Source organism: Lepus europaeus, chromosome 8 (assembly GCF_033115175.1).
Source record: "Lepus europaeus isolate LE1 chromosome 8, mLepTim1.pri, whole genome shotgun sequence".
NCBI classification, from domain to species: Eukaryota; Metazoa; Chordata; class Mammalia; order Lagomorpha; family Leporidae; genus Lepus; species Lepus europaeus.
In genome coordinates, this window is record NC_084834.1 from 96,631,610 (window position 1) to 96,653,821 (window position 22,212).

General features: G+C 39.0%; 1 protein-coding gene across 2 annotated transcripts in view; it reads left to right on the forward strand.

The window, feature by feature from the left end:
* The window catches only part of PRKG2 (protein kinase cGMP-dependent 2), a 97,994-nt gene that overhangs the window by 28,071 nt on the left and 47,711 nt on the right, over positions 1-22,212 (forward strand). For both annotated transcript variants that reach the window (XM_062199194.1, XM_062199195.1), the window contains exons 4-9: positions 26-131; positions 2,938-3,001; positions 10,375-10,452; positions 12,031-12,125; positions 16,223-16,291; positions 21,454-21,552. In XM_062199194.1, the coding sequence (XP_062055178.1) occupies positions 26-131; positions 2,938-3,001; positions 10,375-10,452; positions 12,031-12,125; positions 16,223-16,291; positions 21,454-21,552 (511 nt within the window). The remainder of the gene's footprint in view (positions 1-25; positions 132-2,937; positions 3,002-10,374; positions 10,453-12,030; positions 12,126-16,222; positions 16,292-21,453; positions 21,553-22,212) is intronic.

Here is a 22,212-nt window from a genome sequence, read left to right on the forward strand (position 1 = left end):
TTTATTTTTTGTTGCTTTTTTAAAGCTATCACCAATGTGAAAACATGGGCTCTAGATCGAGAAGTTTTCCAGAATATAATGAGGAGGACAGCCCAAGCCAGAGACGAGCAGTACAGAAACTTCCTCAGAAGGTAAGAACACACTGGAATGAAGTGCAGACGATGGCGTAGCCATGTCGTGGATATGTTGATTTTTATCAGAAAAATTATTTTACTATGACCCTCTCTCATTTAGGCATTTACCACGTGATTAAGTCAAAGAAGCAATAAGGATTCCTTTGCAGTAAATGCTACTACACATTAAAAATACATATTTAATTCCCACTAGCCCTGTGCACTGATTTATTTCTCCTTCTAACCTTTGCCCTTGTATTGTAGGAGCCAAAATGTATAGTCTGGAAAGATTTGTAAATTCCTAAAATATTTGCCTCAGTTGCTCCCCTGGCTTTGAATGACATTTGAAATTTGAAGGGATATAGCAAAAGATAATCTTTCTAATAATGCTTTGCCTAGAATAATATTAAACTTAATTTGTTGTATTATCCTTATTTGCTTTACCTAAGACACTCTTCTTTGCATAGCTACACCAGCTTCCAGATTATTATTAATAGTAGCAAATTATGGAAAATGTTACCATACCTGTCCTGATGACATGGATTCTTGGAACATACTTAGGTGTGACCAGTTCTTCCATCACCAACTTGAATGTATCAAGTTATAGAGAAGCAAATGTTTACGTAACCAAAAAAGTCCACTCCATGTAAACATTTTTTTGAGAGTACGAGTTCCTTATTTAAACTACTTTTGTAACTTTGGTAGGAGCTTTGACAGTCTCTGAAGTTGCAATATATACTGTCATGAAATGTTATTTTTGATAAATAGTAATAATAATAATAACAATAATAATAATAATATATCATGTGTTTTCCTAAAAATAAATTCTAGGTTCTTCTTAAGTATAGTATAGTGATTTTACCTTGCACTGATGCTTTTAGGGCTGTCCAGTACCTTGCCTGTAATGAGGACTCAGTAAGCATTGAATGAAGACATTGTTAATCAGTATAGCATTGCAGCTGTTACAGTCTCCCATAAAAAATCTTGCTGGTTCTTCCAGAGGCAATAATGACTCCTGGCAAAGAGCTGCCATAATGACAAGCAGGTGCCTTACCTATAAGCCAGCCAGTGCCTTAGCCAGCATAATATGGGGTCTGACTGAACATAGGTGGTCTCAGAATCCCACAAGTGTGCAATTGGATCACCATTTCAAGATGATAAGTCACATTTATTCAAAGACCAAGGAGAGACAAGTAAATGAACCAGTGCTCATATGTTCTGTATTTGTGCAAGGAGCTCTGATAATCTACTTGTACATATCCCTTCTTTTTTCTTCTCTGCCTTCTTTTTTGTTTTTTCATTCATTCCTTCAATATATACTAGTTGCCAGGTACTAAGTATTGTGGTGAACAAGACACACCTGATCCCTGTCTTCATAGAGGAGAGACAGACAAAAGATTTTTCTTCATATTTCTTTCTCCAGCCATCCCCAAAGAGGACTGATAGTCTGGGCTAGATGACAAGCACACGTTGGTCAATAAGTGCTGGTTACTCTTCTACCATTTGATCAATAGGCAGATATACTAGGGAAGTACATTTTTTTTGTATCATAATATACAGCAAATATTACTTCTACTTACATTTTATTTGAAATATGTGATGTATGAGTATGTTGTATATACAGAAGTTATAAACATAAATACCCATGAAGATACTACCCGACCTAAAGAATAGAAAGTGAGCACTCCCTCGTGAGATTTCCAGCCTCCTGCCCCACTCCCTCCTTGGCAGTAGTGTACATTCTATGGTACAGCAGTCATTCCTTGGTAGTCTTGATAATTTTGCCTATAACTTGATTTGCATTATTTGTGAATTTTATAAAAATTGTGTTATTTTTGCCACTCATTTTTTTACTCCATGTTTTTCCAAGGACCTCTCATGTTTGTTAGTTCAGGCATTTCTGCTATTGCAGAGTTCCATCATCTGACTACTTTTTCTGTCCTCCTCCTACTAGAGCTTGTTTAGCATTTTCAGCTGTAAATAACTTTGAAGCAAACATTCTTGTACCTGTTCCTGACCACGTGCCTCCAGGTGCATTTGAGTGAGAGTCAGCCTAGAGCTCTCTGCCTTTTCATTTACTTTTAGAGCAACATTGTTTTTCCCTTACAGGATGTCAGATTTTAGAAAGTAAGGAAGTGTTTATCTTACAAAGTTATATGGGTGGATCTGAATAAAAATGGGTAACGTAGAAGAGAATTTTGTTTAAGAGAACCATTTAATCATATTGATTGGTTGATCATACTCAGTGGAATTTCTACTTTTTTAAATAATAGTTTGCATTTTCTATTTCATTCTCTGTATGTTATTATTATATGTTAAATGTGTTCTGATTACATGCCTCTGGCTTCTATTAATTTTACAAGACAGTAGAATGTGACCCATAATCAAAGATCATTTCAATGTTAATTCCATGTTTCCTCTGGATTCAGTCTTTACTTAATTCAAAGATTTGAATGAAATCTGATCCTCACCCACGCCAATAGAAAAGATACAGAGATGGGGAGAGGAACACACTTCCAGGTGTGATTCACTTTGAAAACCAACAACAAATGTACAACTTTCCCCCAATAGAGGCACAAAATGGTCTTCTTTCCTTTATGACATGTTACTATTTCCATTTATTTACCTGTTTTAAATGTCTGTGATTATATATATAATTTTTAGCATATGAAATTTAGCTACATAAGTGTTTTCAGTTATTTGGAAAGATTAATGTGCATTATATTTTAAGATGAATATAGAAATTTCAGAATCCACACACAATCTATATATATATTTATACAGAGAGATAATTTTAAAAAAAGGTTTCTTTTTAATTTTGAAGTGTATCCTTGCTGAAGAACTTACCTGAAGATAAATTAACCAAGATCATCGACTGCTTGGAAGTGGTAAGAGATTGTAAAATAAAAAGTAAAATTCATTAGAAGATTCTAGAATCTGTTATTATTAGCAATGTAAATGAATAAAAAGGAAAAGATAGTAGATCATCAGTCTGCAGAAATCAGGAGCCTTTTTCATTGTGGCAAAACATAAGCCAACTTATGTTGATTAAGGGGCTGGAAAAGGTGTAAACTCTATTGAAATGTATTAAAATGGATTTGATTTGCATGTGTAAAGTGAAATTTGATTTACATATTTTAATCTTTTAGCATATTTTATAAAAGTAATTTGTCTTACTTGAGGCATTTGGTTTCCTGCAATTAACATCACAATCCCATACAGAGTTTCATAGCATAAAGGAGTCAATGAGGCAGAGTTGGGAAATGTAGCAGAGAAAGGGGTGTTTTGGTGACACGCTTCTGAATCAGACTGTGACGTGCTCTATACGTGAACTCTCTAGGCCATGAAAATACTTCCTAAGAAACCTGTACTTAAGAAGCACTGTACCTATTTTAACATCTAGGGGAAAACAGGATATTGGAATGTGTTCAAAAACTCATTTTAGGCATCACCCAGATGGTTGGTTTGGTTGGTTCAAGTTCAAGACTAGGCAAGTTGTTCTATGAATAATGCTCCTATGACATGTCCTTGGATTCTAGTGATACACATTTTATGAAAACCTCTTCAGATTTCAGAGATTAAAATTCAAAGCAAATAGCCTTTCTAACGTTTTGGAGACTCAATTTCCTTGAATCCAAAATGGCTTTCATGGGATTTAAAGGAGGTTGGGAATAGTAAAGGAATCACATGGAAACTTTAAGCTTTTATAAAGCTGTTCTCAGTGAAAGGGGGAAAAAAAAAACCCTCCAAGACTGACTGTTGACAGATTCATGCCTCTGTCAATCACAACATACAATGTAAACTAATATCTGTTGAGAAGGGAGCGGGGGCCATTTTATCCTTAAGTGTAAGTGACACCAGTGATGTTTCCATTTACAATTCATGGAACCCATCCAGCAGTTTATCAAGGACAGACCATGATGACACAGTGCCTGGCCCTGTATCCCCAGGGCGTTAGGATATGAAGTCATTTTCAAGAAGTCTGTTTACCCTGCATCTCTTGGGACTTTTCTCAGTGTAACATAACCCAGTCACAGATGTTGCAAATTAATAATTCATCCTAATTTCTGAGGGCATTTTTTTAAAGTTAGTGAAGCCCTATATTTTTTGTTAACCGAGGAAAATCTGTTTTTAATATAATACTAATAGAGTAGATTCACCAGAGGGGAATTCCATGCTGACAGAAAATATGAAAATTTAGCATCATTAAAAATAAATGGTAAATTAGACATATTTATAGCAACTATGGGCAATAGCTACAGAATACATAGATGGGGCCTCAGATCCAGCATTAATTAACACACAATTCGAGTTTGAAAGTCTCATCTTTTCAAACACCCTGGCGAAGTTTTAGGCTATCTCAGTATTTGCAGACAGCAGCACAGTTAATAAAGGGCTCTTTATTCATACCTAGCAAACAAATGTGTCTCTGTGATGTGTGCAAATTCTCAAACGTGAAAGTGATTAGCAAGGGAGTAATGGGATCTATTTAGCTCTAAGAAAACACAGGACTTAGCAGCATAGCTTGGACTAATGACCCATCAACAGGGTCCTGACAACACCAGTCCCTAAGGCACCAGAGCTATGACAGCGCCCCCGCTGAGTTCCAGGCTGGCTGTCCCATACACTGGCTTCACAATCTTTGGGAAAAACAGGCTGGATCTGTCATACTGCTTAGAGGTTGATTTGGGAGTGTGAGGAGGGCGTGGGAGTTGGGTGGTGAAGGGGGTGCAGAGTTTCCCATCACAAAACATTCGACCCTGATGTGTTTGTGAAGACTTAGACTGGGGACTTCCTATACCACATGGCCATGGATGTGTGGAGCTCCAGTGGTAGTATTTGCTTTAGCTTAAATCATGAGAATGTTGACTTCTAGAGGCAGCTGTTGCCTTTAAGCCTATTCTTGCATTCTGATGAGAAAGTAAGTGTGAGAATAATAATACCAACATTCTCACCGTGTGCTTTCAGAGTTAACTAATGGGGGCCTGTGTTGTGGCCTAGGGATTACACCACCTGCTGTGATCCTGGCATCCCATATGGGCACAGGTTCCCATTCCAACTGCTCCACTCTTCATTCATCTCCTGGATGAAGCTCCTGGCTCCTGGATTCATCCTGGCTCAGCCTAGGCCATTGAGGCCATTTGGGGACTGAACCAGTGGATGGAAGCTCGCTCTGTCTTTCTTGTGTATGTGTGTGCCTTTCCCTTTTTCTTAAGAAAAAGACATAACAGATTCAGAGTGCAGTGGAACGACTGATGGTAAGGAAGATGATAACGTGACTTACACACCTGGCAGCTGTGCAGGACAGAAGATAGGGGCAGAAGGAGTCTATGTTCCCACACACCCCACACGTGGTGATGCATACAGGAAGCACGGGATTTGGTGGTGCTGTCCTGTGTTGCAAGCATGTGATTAACCCTGGCATTCCCTGACTCTCACAGGACTCTGGAACTGGACCCAGTGGCTCCCTTTCACAAAGCCATGGGTGCAGTGGGGTGGAAAGTCCTCGCCCTTATTCAGACCCAGCTATGTTGGTGGCCAAGCAGCACCCCACACAGATTGAACCAGAAACCCCATTAAGGGCCCCCAAATTCAGATCTTAGCATGTTAATGATGGGATGCTTGGGCTCCTAAAGCTTAAGAAACACTAGTTTAGTTATGAATAGGATTCATCTGTTTTTGCCGCAGTCTGGCTCTTGACTCAGGAATGTTCCATTTTTAATCATTCTTTTAAAGTTTAATTTCTTTTTCTAATTACTTCTTCTTACTAATGGTTGCATAAGACAGAGGGGTTGTCTTATTTTAATGATGACATCCAGAGCCCTAAGAAAGTCGAGATAATTGTGAATTTTGACAGTTTATGGTCCAGTGAATGATAGGTGGGACAGCTGGTGTTGTAGAAAGTTCACCAACCCCAAGTCTGGAGAATAAGGTGTGGTTCTATCTCCGTCACCACCTGCTGTCAGTTAATTGTAGTGGACATTGGAGTTTCCCCAGCCACAAAATATAGGTAGTCTGCCACCTCATCGGTGTTTAAATTGGTAGAATCCTATAGAGTTGGTACATCCAAAAGAGGAGTAAGCAATTTTGATTTTCCTTTTGTAGGATATGGTTCCTTGAACAAAACCAACCAGGTACTGAATCATGCCTGAGTGGTTGACAGCATTCATCTGATCCAGATGTGTTGCTTGAAAATTTCTAAGACGTTTTAAGTATGGTACCTGGAGAGCCCCCCCCCCCCAACCTGGTAACAACCCAAAAAAGCTATAAAATTTTTAAACAAATGTGAGTACATAGGCACATGGGACATGGAAGGGTGTGTGTGTTGGTGTATCGTGATTCTAGTCATATATCATCAGTACTTTGTAATGGCAGGTCTAGTCACACACTGAAGACTAAGGAAATCGCAGGCTTCTTCCTTCGTGTTTCCCCTCCATCACCTTGGAATCTCCTTTGGTTTTTACAGGCTCCTTACAGGTGCACAGGCTCCAGCATTTCCCAGATTATCACTGAATTCTCCTTATTTGCCCATCTTGTCATTTACCAAATAAACCCCCTTAAATCTTCTAGATATCTTCTTTTCTTTCTATTTTTTAAATATTTATTTATTTGAGAGACAGGGTGACAGACAGCCAGAGAAAGAGATAGAGTTACAGACAGAACTCCCATTTGTTGTTTCACTCCTCACATGTTTACCAGGGCTGGTCTGGGTCAGGCTGAGACTGGGAGCTGAGAATTCAATCCAGGCCTCCCATGTGGTTGGCAAGGACCCAAGTAATAGAGCCATTACCTGCTGCCTCTCAGGTTCCACCTCAGAAGGAAGCTAGAAGTGGGAGCAGAGGTCAAACATCTTTGAAAACATCTTTTTCAGACTGTAGATGACAGCTCATTACTAGGTCACAAAACTGATTTAGAGAAACATTTTCAAAAAATCCAAGTAGGAAGCATTATTTTGGAAAATATGTTTTCATTTTCTAGAAATATCTGTATGTGTGCGTGTTCTTGTATGTGTTTTGGGTATATATGTCATATGTGTTTCTTACTGCAGTTCAAAGTGAAAAAATGCATGAGAATCATCACTCTACAAGTTAGGGTCTATGGCTTCTTGCTTCTCTCAGAGACCCCTTTGCAATGTAGCCACAGGACAATAACCACACTGTTTGTATTTCTCTTTTTGGTCTCGCTGACCACCCTGGCTCAATTGGCTGCCCTCCCCAGTTGACAAATACTGGGTAGTCTAGCATCACAGCCAGGACTCACCACTATATATTTTTGGTCTGACCTATTTCCACAGTCTTTTCTGATCTATGAAGTTACTGTCAACACACTGGGAGGTATTATTTATCTTCCTTCCATGGTTTTGGGTGACAAAGAATCATCCCTGGGAAAAATACCACTAGGAAGGTTGTCCCTAAGAAATAACAAAGCTCTTTCTCAGTGTCCCCTTTCAGGCTTTCTCCCCTTTATGAATCTCATGGACGGGAATTAGGGGCCACAACTCTGTACACAGAGAACAGCCTCACAGCGCTGGAGCAGTTCTCCATATTCCTCTGTTGCTTGTGAATGCTAGGGACTGAGACCAGGAACAGGAAGGATCTAACATGACCCCAGCAGTTTCAGCAAAGACATAATGAGGACACCTAGACCGTAGGATTGTGGCTACTCCTTAAGGATCATAATCTTGTCTGCAATGAAATCAAACTTCTCCTTAAGGATCATAATCTTGTCTGCAATGAAATCAAACTTGCATATTGTGAAGATTTTTAATAAAATGGGAAGGAGTGAAGAGTTGGAGTAATCAAATCTTGATGCAAAAAAAACCTCAAAATATTATTGTTTGAATAAAGTAGAAGTTTGCTCCCACTGACCTAACAGTCCAGGAAAGATGATCCTGGTTGGAGCCACACAGACACTCAGGAAGCCAAGCTGATGGCTTCTTTGCCCTTTTAGCATGGTTTTCCAGATCGCCCTAGTCCATGTCACTCCAATTTGGAAAAATATGTAAAGATATGTTTGCGAAAGTGTTCATGGGCCTGGCCTGGCACACATCAGTTTTGGTCAGATTCTTTAGATAGGTGTTAATCACATGGTTGCCGCTAGGAAACTGTAGAATGTGATCTACCTGGATAGCTGTATGACCCATGGAAGGCTTGCATGACCAGCTTGCAGCCTCTGATACAGGAGCTCACACTTAGCACATGCCTAGTGCATACCAAGAGCACCACTGGGTACTTCAGCTACACTCTCTTCTCTGCTCCTCAAACAATATGAGGTGTGGTAGGCAATGCAACCTTAATTATACGCAACAGAAAACTGAGGTCTAGAAGATGTAACAGCTAAGCAAATCTTTATCATTCTGTCCTTAATATGGCAATCATTAATCTTTTACTGTCCTGGAGATGCCCTTGGTGCCTTGGAAGACACTATTTTTGATTGGCTTGTTGTGCTAGGGACAATTGTCCTTACAAGGGTCCAGATCCTAATTCTTATATGTGTGGCTATGTTGTTGTGTGGCACAGGGAACTCTGCAGAGGTACTGAGGGTTTGGGACATTAAAATAGGAGATAATCTTGGATTGGTGAGGTGGGCTAAACGTAATTACAACAAGCCCTTAGAAGCAGAGAATTTTCATTGGCTGGAGTCAGAGCAGTGGAGCAGAAGTAGAAAACCAGGGAAACTCTGAGGGTAAGAATTTGAAATGCCATTGCTGGCCCTAAGATGCAAGCAGCCCAGGGCAGGCATTGACAGAGGCCACCAGGAGAAGAGGTTCAGCCTTACTGAAAGGCAGTGAACAAATGAGGACCTGATCCCACAACTGAATCCTGCCAGTAACTTCTATGGTCTAGAAAGTGGACTTGCCCCAAACCTCCAGAAACACAGCCCTACTGCTGCCTTGAGTTCCGTCTTCAAAGACCGTAGTAGGGAAACCTGGTTGAGTCATGGTGTGCCTGGACTTTCTGACCCACAGAAACTGAGAGATAATAAAAGGGTGGTGTTCCAAGCCACTAGTTTTATGGTTATTTGTTCTAGCAGCAATAGAAAAACCAATGCATTTCTCTTAGTCTTCGAGGGCAAATGTCCTTATTTTAATTTTATAGATTCATGGAAGTAAAATTCAATACAGAACTGGGATTTGAATCTAGCTCTGTTTGACTGCAAAGTACTTTTTACTCCCAAGATATTATAATTCTTCCATGAGATGTTAAAATGTCTTACACATGTAGTGCTTTGCAAATAAAAGGTATAGTTATTAGACAAAGGAGTAATATTTATTCTATAAGTTTAAGAAGTCTTTGAGATTAGATATCCATGAAAGTATCAGAAAACAACAGACATAATAGTTTAGTTTGGCATTTATTTTGCACCCCAAAAGAAAAATAAGAGCTGTTATGTTATTAATTATGCCTCTAAGAATATTAAACAGTCCATTTTTGTTTGTGTAAATAATTAAGAGATCCATTTTAGTTCCATGACTTTGAGACAAGATCAAATTAAGGCAAAGTAGAGACAGACAGTTTAATCCATCTTGGTTTTCTAAGATAGTGAATTGCTCTTTTGGTCTGACAGGTGGATAAATTGCTTTCTGCTGCCCAGGGATTATCTAATCACACAAAAATATAAGAAAGAAACGGATATTAATACATACGAAGACATGATAATTTGAAATTTCATGAGAATAAACCTACACTTAGAAGAATTGGCATGCAAATAATTCTAATGTAGCCCTTTTATAGCAAGTCTTTGGAATTGACACATATGACCAAGCTATTTAGTGTGTGCGTAGAATCTTCCTTATTGTGGATCTTCAAGGAATGAGAATTTGAGACCAATATTCTTAATAACACCTAGGGATGGTATTTGTAGTTTATTTTATAATTGTTTGTCTTTTCTAACTCTAGAGGCAACTTTCAGACTGTTGCTAATTGCAAAACAGTTTATAGCTAGATGATTTAGGTGCAGGTCACCTGCATTTTAGTGATTAGCTTGCTGCCATTTCGCTTCATGTCTTAGGTCCCCGTTCCTGAAGTTGAATGTTTCCAGGGGAAAAAAAAAACATAAGTGCAATAATAAAGCAAAAGCCTCCTTGCCTTTCCACAGTTTATGACTGCAATATAAGCAAAACTCACAGTTACAATAAGCAGAAAATGAAAGAAACAGGTGTGCAACACTCATTTCACAGACACAGGCGTTCTGTTGCCTTTATGCCCTCAGTTGGTGTCTCCACTTGATCTAACCTTTACTTTCTGTCTCGTCCCAACAGGAATACTACGACAAAGGAGATTACATCATTAGAGAGGGTGAGGAGGGAAGTACCTTTTTCATTTTGGCAAAAGGAAAGGTAAATATTAATCAAACCTGACATAATAAATCAGGAAAATTTGTCATTTTTCTATAAATGAGATAATGTTCTGTATTATAGCATAAGACTTCCTCTGCACTGAACAAGTAAAGGAGCATGTACTAAAAGTCCTGTAGGATTCTGTCTGAATGTTGAGTCTGGGGGGACAAGCCACAGATTGTGAGGGGTCCCGTCTAAGCCAGTGACTTCACAGTGAAGTTCCATTGACTTAGTGAAGTCAGGTCCTTTGACTTTCTTTGTCACTAGTTTGTTTGTGTATAACATGGCTAGATTACTTCTAAGATTCCTACTTGTTACGGGTATGTGATCTTCCATTGGCTCAAGATCCTAAGAACATTTTCCCATCCAATATTTGTGGCAAGCAGCAGATGGAAGAGAATGAACTCAGCTGTGGAGGCCAGCGATGGTCAGGCATCAAGTTATGAATCCAGTATGGCCCACAACTTCCAATTCATGCATAAGAGCTTAAGTTCAGATGCCCATTCAAACTTTATACTGTAGGTATTTGGTAATAAGTAGATCTCTTAACTAAGTGTTCAGTGGACAACATGTTGCCAGGTGTTTCTGTGTTGACCATTAGCAGTGTTCCTCAGGGATGTAAAAGCACTTGTGAAATATTGAAGGAAAGAGGCAACTTCCTGAGTACGGGTGTCTGTACACTGTTGGATTTTTAGTGTGTTCCTTCTTTCCTGGAAGGGGTTATCATCGGAGAGCCAGGCAATGCCCTTTGTAAACTGGCTTCTGGTTGAACTTTAAACGGGGCACCCAGGGGAAGGAAACACAGGAACAGAGTAGCTTCAAACCTCTGAAGTCTTCAACACTCAGAATCACTTCTTACCATTTTCCCCCAAACTGGATCCCATGCTCAGAATTCTAGCTAATTAGAATTAGAAGTCCAGCCAATGAACAAGTTGCATTCATTATTATTATGTTTTAAGTGTTAATTCACCATGGCATATATGAATGCCAATCAGAGTCTCCAACCAGCGTGAAGCAACCTGTTACCATGGTGAACTGAAATAATTCTAGTCACAAGGAGGGAGTATCTAGGTTCCTGGACCATGGATTCCCATGAAGGTTGTGGCCCCTTCTCCAATCCACACTTTGCATTGTTTTATTGAATATGTAGGAGTCACCCAATCTTCATACATCATATTTAGAACTGTTGATACTCAGCCTTATTCTTGATTCATTTGTCAACTCAATTAGGATTTTGAAACAGCAAAAGGTTCCACAGAACTATTGTTATTTTCACCAAGAACCTATGGAAAAGAATTGCTTTCTATAAATTTCTTAATGTATAAAATAAGTTTGAGAGGTAGGGTTTGAATGGATGGTCTTCCTTTTAGAATCATTGGATAATGGTAAGCCGTGGGATTTCTCACAACAATTAAAATGAGCTGAGTGCCATAGCTTGACATAACTACTGCAAAATCAAAGCAAAGCCTTGTTTTTTACATTAGTCATCTGATTTATCTAAACCTGGAAGGTTTGGTTGGATAAATAGGTGTTCAGATTCTCCTTTTTCATCTCTCTCTCTCTCTCACCATCATTTAGGTAAAAGTTACACAGAGTACAGAGGGCCATGATCAGCCACAGCTGATTAAAACGCTAGAGAAAGGAGAATACTTTGGAGAGAAAGCTCTTATCAGGTGAGCTCATGAATTTCTATGGCATACTTAAGTAAAATGCTTTGACTATTTTCCATGTGAAGTCGCTCATTTAGAGTTGTCAAACTGAGTTGCTAAAGTGATGGCAGCAAATATCCAGAATTAAATAAAAATTGCAAATTCATTTCTTTTTTTTAAAGATTTATTTATTTACTTGAGGGGCAGAGTTACAGACAGAGGGAGAGGCCTTTTTTTTTTTTTTAAGATTTATTTATTTTATTTGAAAGGCAGAGTTACAGACAAGCAGAGAGAGAGAGAGGTCTTCCATCCACTATTGGTTCACTTCCTAGATGGCTGCAATGCTGGAGCTGTGCCCATCTAAAGAAAAGAGCCAGGAGCCTCTTCTGGGTCTCCCACATGGGTGTAGGGCCCCAAGGATTTGGACTATTATAGTAGAGAGCTGGATTGGAAGTGGAGCAGCCGGGACTAGAACTGGTGCCCATATGGAATGCCGGCACTGCAGGTGGTGGCTTTACCTGCTACTCCACAGCAATGGCCCTGCAAATTCATTTCTTAAGACAGTGTCATGCTGGAAATAAGGTTACTAATTTTGCATGGGAAATAATGGGAGAGTCTGAAGTTTGTTAGTGAAAATTAAACTAGTGTTCTATTAGAATTTTTAGTTGTAAAAAAATCAGTGAGAAATGTTGAAAATGCAAAAATTGTCCTTTTCCCTTAAGAATAAATTTTTATATTTTGAAAGTATGAAACATTTCCCTGTTTAAAAAAGTTCCCTTGAAAAAAGTTATGAAATAATTACTTTACATGTTTTCAGTGATTTTAAATCATAAAAATTAACATTTTCTTAAGAATTTTTATCAGTTTATTTTGCAAGTCTTAGAAGCAACTCAATAGAATCTATTCGAAATTTCTACCTGAACCTTCAGTCTTTTGAGGTATGAGTTTATTTACTGTTGATCCCATTCATGAAAGAAATCTTTTTAAGTGCTAATCAAATGGTCCAGAGGACACTTTGTACTTCCTGGAACTCCTAAAACCTCAACTCTGAAGAAATACATTTCCTAAATATAAATAATTTTATAAAATATCAAGTTAAGCTTTGGAATAACATGCTGTTTTGGAGCTAAGTATGTTTTTTAATGAATAGTTGGAATTATTTAAGAAATCACTTAAAAGTTATGTTATGACTACATGGCTTTTATTTCAAATTTATGCTTATAGAAAAGGAATTTTTTCTATGAAGTATCAGTTCTGGTGATTTGTATGTCAAGTTTATTAAGTTCGAAACAAAGAAAAAAATTCAGAAATTACCAAAGACAAGTTTGATTGTTTAAAAGTTAGGAAACTTTTATTTTTTGAATGAAACTCAAACATCAAAACTTAATGATTAGTAAATTAAGTTATAACTTAATTAAAAGTGAAATTGGAAAGTAAGCTGAATTTTCATGTTCTAGTAGATGTTGAAGTTTTTAAATAATAGGGAAATTATCTATTTTATTCATTTTTTATAGAACATGAGCAGCTCATTCATGCAATATAATACTGACAGTCATTATCCAAGACTTCAGTGCATTTGTTCTTAACATAGGAAGTTATTTTTCTCAGATTCTAAGCAAAGCAACTAAAACTTAGAATTGCACAGAACTTTATTTTTAAAAAAAATATTTAAATATGTATTTATTTGAAAGAGAGTGAGAGGGGCAGGGAGGGAGTGGAGAGACAGAGAAATCTTCCATCTGCTTGTTCACTCTGCAAATGGACACAACAGCCAGGTCTGGGCCAAGCTGAATCCCGGAGCCAGGAACTCCATCCTGATGTTCCACATGGGTGATAGGAACCTAGTATTTCACCATCATCTATTGCCTCCCAGATGCATTAGCAGGGAGCTGGATCAGAAGTGTAGCAGCCAGGACTTGAGCCAACACTTCAGTACGGGTGTCCAGCATTGTAAACGGTGGCTTAACCTGCTGCACCATGACCTGGGCCCTGCACAGAATTTAATAAATGCAGTATAGAGGCAAAATAGCTGTTAAAAGGAAATAGGTTACCTGGTTTGCTGGAATTGTAATATTTTATGGTGTATGTTGCAAGTAGCCAGTTACAGCATTATCCTGGGAGAAACATGGGACTGACCAAATGTCCAATACCAGGTCAAAGCCTTTGAAACCATAAAGCTGAAATCAGTGGGAAGAAAAGTTGAAGGTGATATTTTTACATTTTTGTGCATTTTTATTCTATCACATTCTAGAGCAGCTGTTATGACTCTATACTCCTTATATTCTATGCACTTCCATGACTTGACATTAAGTAGTCCTGGGAGTTCTTTCAACACTTTATGTATAAAACTAAGTCCAAGGGACTTGTGCTGTGGCATAGCAGGTAAAGCCACTGCCTGCATGCCAGCCTCCCATATGGGCTCTGGTTTGAGTCCTGGCTGCTCCACCTCGGATTCAGCCTGGGAAGGCAATAGAAGTTGGCCCAAGTCCTTGGGCCCCTGCACCCACGTGGGAGACCTGGAAGAAGCTCCTGGCTCCTGGCTTCAGATCAGCACAGCTCTGGCTGTTGCGGCCATCTGGGGAGCGAACCAGTGGATGGAAGACCCCTCTCTCTCTAGACTTTCTTTCTCTCTCTCTCTCTCACTCTCTGCCTCTCCTCTCTCTGTGTAACTCTGACTTTCAAATAAATAAATGAATCTTTTAAAAAAAACTTAAATCCATGACACTCAGTTACTATGAAAGAAACATAAGAGTATTTATGACTGTTTCATACTTATAAAGTGTTTGCCGAGAATATTCTGAGTCAAGAGCATGACACTGACATGTGAAAAGAATGCCATACCTTTCCTTTCTCTAAACTGGCAAATGAAATGTGGCATAATCCACGATCATGTCTACTATTATGTCTATTCTTGACCTATCTACCTCTATCTCCACCATCTGTCTCTATCTCCATCATCTCCATCACCTCCATATCCATCTCCATCATGATCTCCATCTCTTTTCACACATCAATTTAGAGCAAACTATCCTGCTCTTGACGGAAACATCCATGAATCTTACGTGTTTTCAGTAGCATCTTCTCGCAATGAGCCTGTAAACTCGGTAGGGTCTGTGCATTGTATCAGAAGCACTCTGGATGTCTGCTGGGTGGTTAGGGCACTTCTCTGGGATGGTCAGGATGTGCTGCCAAATGTTCCCTGCCCCAATGCTAATGAACAATGAAGGAACAATGGTTTGCTTGATGCCATTCTTGGTGATGGTTCCCAGAGCAGTCCCAAAGAGTCCTGCTCCAGGTAGTGGCTGTTATTCCTTGGTCACCCTAAGTGAGCCACTTTGAGGTGCCTTTCTCCAGTGAGTGTATAACTAATAGAGAGAGGAAACCAATATATATAAAGGTCTCCAGAAGAATACTTTACCTAATATGTGACCCGTTGTTATTCTTAGGTAATTAAATTTACCATCATTGGGTAATATAATTTATTGTATCTAAGATGTCAATTCTAAGTTGTACCATTCCATTATATATCCCTGAGAAGAAAGACAATGCAGTTAATTACACAATTACTCATTAATTCTAAGATACGTTGTGATTTCAGAGATGTTAATGGATGATATACCCTTTCTGCTGTGAAATGAGAAAGTCTATCCGTATTTATTTAATACATTGGGTGATATGCTACTGGGTTTTACTCTTGGGTTTATCGTATTTTAATTATCTGTTTTCCCAACCAACTTCTCTAATCAGCTGGTTTCAGTTTTGCCTCCTTGCTGATTGCTGATTCTCATTGGATCAGGGGAGAGCTGTTTTATTGCTGTTTTATTGTTGCTGTCCCAAGCTCAGAGCAAAATTCCCTACAGAGCTGCTGTGCTTGCTTCTTTCTCTTCATTCTCAGATTCTTCGTGTCCATCTCCCTTACTGGGGAAACCTTTCAAAAGCCTCCCTTTTTTGGGGGGGAAAGAGCTTGGGTACAAATTAGGATGTTAAAATAAAGTATAATCTTAGGAAGGTGTAAATAAATGATGGCTTTTTTTCCCCCAACAAATTAGTAGATTCCTTAATAAAAATGGATGCTTAATTTCTAAATGTAATGCAAATTGACTTTCCTTTTCTGTCTGCAGTGATGATGTCAGATCAGCTAATATTATTGCTGAAGAAAATGATGTCGCCTGTCTGGTTATTGACCGAGAGTGAGTATCCTGATGTTGGAGAAGCCAGGCTGCTGCCACTTTTGAAGCCTTGTTCTTCTGCTGCTCTAGGGTGCCGATCTGTTTTCTTATTCATCACCACTTGGAAATGCTGGCCAAACCTCAGCTGAGAGTACATTCTATTAAAATTCATGGCAGTGTACTGGATCTTTTGATCAGAATCTGTCTGTGACAGTGGCAGATGCTGGCAGGCTAAATATTTTGTGTTCAAAGTTTGTACATAAATATCAGCCATAGACTGATTTGAATTCTGCTTCTTCTAGAGAAATAATCTTACTAAAGATCTTACAGATTTTTTTATGCCACACAGTGGGCAGTTTCATAATTTAATTTCTAAAATATAGCCAGCACTTAAAAAGTTTGGAGCAAGAGCTCTCTCTGAAAAAGTATAGAGTATTCATTAGCTATATGTGTTTCCAGAGAAGTATTAATTTAGCATTTGCAGTAATTTGTAAGTGATAATATCGATATTAACAAATTATAGTCAATATTAATTTCTGAAGGTATTGGATTATTTTTCAGAACAGGTGTCATATTGTATCTTTCACTTAATAGAAATCCTATTTGAATCAGGCTCTTTGGATTTCATACTAATCAGTGAGATGTTTGTTGGTTATCTGCTGGGTACGATAAGGGAAATTCTAATATATCAAAGCTATATTAGTATAGTCAAAGAAATAGGGAATACTCTCTTTCTCTGTCTTTGTCTCTCTGTCTTTGTCTCTCTATATATAACTCTACCTTTCAAATAAATAAATACATTACTTTAGAAAGAGTGGAAACGGGCTTAAATTATGAGTGTGTTCAGATAAAAGGAATGTTTGAAAATCAACTCTCAAGCAGAAATTATGTTGGTGTAATACTGTCCCAGTAATGCTTGTTTTTGTAGAGTTCCTTAAAAAACATTTACATGTGGAGCCTGCATTGTGGCGGAGCAGGTAAAGCTGCTCTCTGCATTGCTGGCATACTATATGGGTGCCAGTTCCCATTTTAGCTGCTCCACTTCCCATCCAACTCATCTAATGTGCCTGGGAAAGCAGCAGAGGATGGTCCAAGTGCTTAGGCCCCTGCACCAATGTGGGAAACCTGGAAGAAGCTCCTGGCTCCTGGCTTTGGCCTGGCCTATCCCTAGTGGTTAGTGGCCATTTGGGGAGTGAATCAGTGGATGAAAGACCACTGTATCTTCCCCTCTGTATTTAACTCTGCCTTTCAAATAAATCTTTTTTTTTTTTTTTGACAGGCAGAGTGGATAGTGAGAGAGAGACAGAGAGAAAGGTCTTCCTTTTGCCATTGGTTCACCCTCCAATGGCCACCGCGGCCGGCGCGCTGCAGCCAGGAGCCAGGTGCTTCTCCTGGTCTCCCATGGGGTGCAGGGCCCAAGCACTTGGGCCATCCTCCACTGCACTCCCAGGCCACAGCAGAGAGCTGGCCTGGAAGAGGGGCAACCGGGACAGAATCCGATGCCCCGACCGGGACTAGGTCCCAGTGTGCCGGCACCGCAGGCGGAAGATTAGCCTATTGAGCCACGGCACCGGCCCTCAAATAAATTTTTTAAAAAATGTACATGCCTTGAATAGCATTAGCCATGTGATAAAATCTTATAAATTGTTCCAAAATGCTAGGACTGAAAATACATAAGAAAAAAAACCTCCTTTACTCTGTCATCAGATATCTGATATGTTTATGCGATCTCATGTATTTATAATTCATGAAAAGGAATTGATGATTTTACATACTTTACAAATTACTTGGAAGTTTATAATTTTAAAATGTTAATCTATTTGTGTCTATTAAAAAGTCTATAGCATACGTAGTATTACACTGGACATAATGAGACATTAAAATGTTATGTGATTTTTTTTTTTTTATGCGTGAGAGAAGTTGAGTTTGGTATTAATAGGTTGACTTACATCCTAGTTTCTTGGGACAGTTTGGCTACCCCATCACAGTTAGTATTGGCACCTCATTTCATTCTGAAAAGTATCCCAATTTGGATGATAAATCATATGGTCTTCCTAGCAGTGTCTTATAGAGTATATTAAGAGCCTGTGATAATGTTCCCAGAGCACTGTGTGTAGCTGATCATATCATTATTCACACTCTGCTTTTTAAAAACACATCTGTCTTCTCAATGTTCTGTAAGCTTCATGAATGCGGAAACGAGTAACTTGCTCACTGCAGCTGCACTGCCAGCATCTGACATAGTCTTGGGCATATGGGATGCTCACCAGATGGTAGAGAATAAAGGGCACCATCTTTGCAAGAAATGTAGTGAGTGAACGCCTATGGCTTTTTATTTCCTCCTTCCTAATTCAGGATTTGAATAAAGGCTTAGAGGGAATACAGTGTAAGGAGAGTTAAGGTTAGAACTATACTTCTCATTTCTAAAATGTAAAACATGTGCAAAACTCATTATGGCAAGAGCTTGAAGCAAATGGAAGGTGTGATTTGTGACATGTCCATCGTTGATTGTGGGGGGGGGGCAAAATTGAAGGGAATTGTTTTGTTAACTCCTCAGGCTACAACTTCTGAATGTGCACAGGCTGCTTGAAGGCCGTTGGAGATGCATAAACTGGACTTTCAGAGTAGTTAGCAGAGAACCCCTGGGGACAGTGGCTCCAGTGTCATGTAAGATTTGCTTAAACAATACATTTGTTAGTTTAATAGCAAGCAAAATAATGGTGAAGTACAGAACAAAAACTGTGCGAGAGCGAGAACATTTTTAATTTACATTATAGTCAAGGGCTTAATGACTTTACTAAATAGAAATTTTAACAAATGGAAAAAGAAAAAGACTGTAATTCAGCAGGAAAATAGGTGAGGGATGTAAATAATAACCAGATGAAAATATGATCATCTTCACACATATAAATTTTAAAATAGTCATGGAATCATTAAAACTGTAGCTGTATATAATTCCTATCACTTTGACAAATATTCAAAACAAAATTTGACAAAAACAGTGTATTTGCAGAAAAACTGGTACACTCACACATCTCTCTCTTTTATTTTTATTTTTTTAAGATTTATTTATTTATTTGAAAGGCAGAAGTACAGAGAGGGAAGAGGAAGACAGAGAGAGACATAGAGAGAGATTGTCGATCCACTGGTTCACTCGCCAAATGGCCACAACTGCTGGGACTGGGCCAGGCTGAAGCCAGGAGCCAGGAGCTTCATCCTGGTCTCCCATGTGGGTGCAGGGACCCAAGGACTTGGGCCTTCTTCTTCTGCTTTGCCAGGCACATGAGAAGGAAGCTGGGTAGGAAGTGAAGCAGCTAAGACTTGAACTGCCCAAATGGGATACTGGCACTGCAGACAGAGCTTAACCTTCTACACCCCAGTGCCAGCCCTGTCTCTCTTTCTCAGATTTTCCTGCCATATAAGGGAGAACATCTGGTGTTCGTCTTTCTGTGTCTGTCTTGTTGCACTTGTCCTCTAGTTCCAGCCATTTTGCAGCAAATGATAGAATTTCCTTCTTTTTTTTTTTTTTTTTTGACAGGCAGAGTGGACAGTGAGAGAGAGAGAGACAGACAGAAAGGTCTTCCTTTGCCGTTGGTTCACCCTCCAATGGCCGCCGCGGTAGGCACGCTGCGGCCGGTGCACCGCGCTGATCCGATGGCAGGAGCCAGGTGCTTCTCCTGGTCTCCCATGGGGTGCAGGGCCCAAGCACTTGGGCCATCCTCCACTGCACTCCCTGGCCACAGCAGAGAGCTGGCCTGGAAGAGGGGCATCCGGGACAGAACCGGTGCCCCGACCGGGATTAGAACCCGGTGTGCCGGCGCCGCAAGGCGGAGGATTAGCCTAGTGAGCCGCGGCGCCGGCGAATTTCCTTCTTTTTCATGGCTAAATAGTATTCAGCTGGCCCCTCTTTCCAGGTTTTTTTTTTTTTAAAGGAATCTCCATAGTGTTTTCCACAGTGGTTGCACTAATTTCCATTCTCACCAACTGCGTATAAGAATTCCTTGTTCTCCACAACCGTGCCGGCATTTGTTGCTCGCTGTGTTTTAGATAATACTCATCTGACAAGGGGGAGAGGGTATCTCATTGTGGTTTTATCTGAACATTTCAACAACTCTAAATTAGAAATTCCATGGCAATACGTTTAGGTCAATTCACAGAACAGGATACAAAAGAGTGGAGGTGGATCTGTAGGAAATAGTGGAAAATACCCAGAACAGCCTGCAAAACTCTTTAATAATGCAAATGTAGATTGGTTGTCAAGTAAATGTGGAGTCAGTAAGTGATGCCAATATGTTACTGGGCTGGTGTTGATTTATTCATTGTAGGTACTTGGAGGTAGATTTTCATTCTTTTCACTCTACTGTTTATGTGCCGTGTGCACATGGTTTATGTGTTGCTGAGAGGATTACAGTGTGGTCCCTATTTTTAAGGGAACTATTTTGTAATAGGGAAGAGAAGTAACCTAATAATCATAAATCAAGGCAGATTGTTGGATGTCTGGATGGGAGGCATTGGATGGGTGATTGGGACAATTATTCTTTGATTGGTGAGTACAGGGATTTTTTTTTTCTCATAGGCAGGGTAGTTCCCAAAGGTGATTGACTGGAGACAGGGAGGTTAGATATGCCACAAAACAAATACAGTATCCATCAAGGATGGATGTTGAAAAGATGTTGACTAGGCCTCAGACAGAGAACAACTAAGTTAAGGTTAAAAAAAAAAAGCATTTAGTTGTAAAAGAATATGAAATAGAGAGATTAACTAAAGAAAAAGATATGATACATTTTGCCCTTGAGTTTAAAAACAATTTAATTTGGCAAACTTGGAAGAATCTCTAACTGCAAGAAGCTGTTGGTGGGTTCTTTCCTATTGTCATCTTAAAACAAAACAAAAAAATGATTGGCAAACCAGAAATGCAAGGCAGAAAATGATGAGAAATGTTTTTCCTTCTCATTGGTTGCCTCCTTTGATTTGTAAACACAAAGGATCAATGATATAGTTTCCAATATCAATTCTACATATCATGGTAACTTTAATATTCTTTAAGTTATTGAAAACCAACTACCAAAGTCATGCATATCCATATAGTTAGTCTCTTATAAGCTTAAGACAAATGTCACATTTTCTTGGTGATTATCAACACAGGGATTTTATTTTGTTCTATTTTGTACTGTTTTATTCAGAACGTTCAATCAAACTGTTGGCACGTTCGAAGATCTCCAGAAATACCTTGAAGGGTATGTGGCAAACCTGAACCGTGATGATGAAAAAAGACATGCAAAGTAAGTGCAGGGACGTTTTCCTAAACTGGATGTGATCTCTGGTTGCTGATAAAGGGGGGAGGGGACTTCGGGGTATGATTCCCCAGGTGGTAATTTTTACTCTGCCTTCATTAGAAAATGCTGGGAGTTGGTTTTCATTGTTCTTCTGCAAAGATACCACTTACCAGTGGAATGGGGGTCATTGAAGTCTAGGAAGGGTCTTCTGTAAATTGGAGGAATATGTGTATTTAAAAAATTATGCATGGATTTCAATTTTTTTAGCATCAAAATAAACTTATTTTAGAATGCCATTTTCCTTGAACTTTTGGAAGTGTTTTTGTAAAAGAAGTTGGCTTTTTTATTTTAGGTGTTGAGTAAGGTTGGAAATTTCCTGATTGGGGACCCTTGGAAAGAGATTTTTTTTTACGTTGTCTAGTGACCTAGCTCAAAGGGATATTAATACCTGATTACAGGCAAGGTGCAGGATTACAGTCAGAATTTTTCAAAATATGAGGGAGCTATTGTCTAGAGATGTGTGTGTGGAGGGGAGGAGTTAAATTGGACTATAAATGTGGTAATAGTAATGAAAATCTTTTAATTTAATAGAAAACTCTACTTTGCTCATTGGAAATTATTCTCCAAAACATTTATTTAAGAGTGGCTACTGAAACATTATGTTAA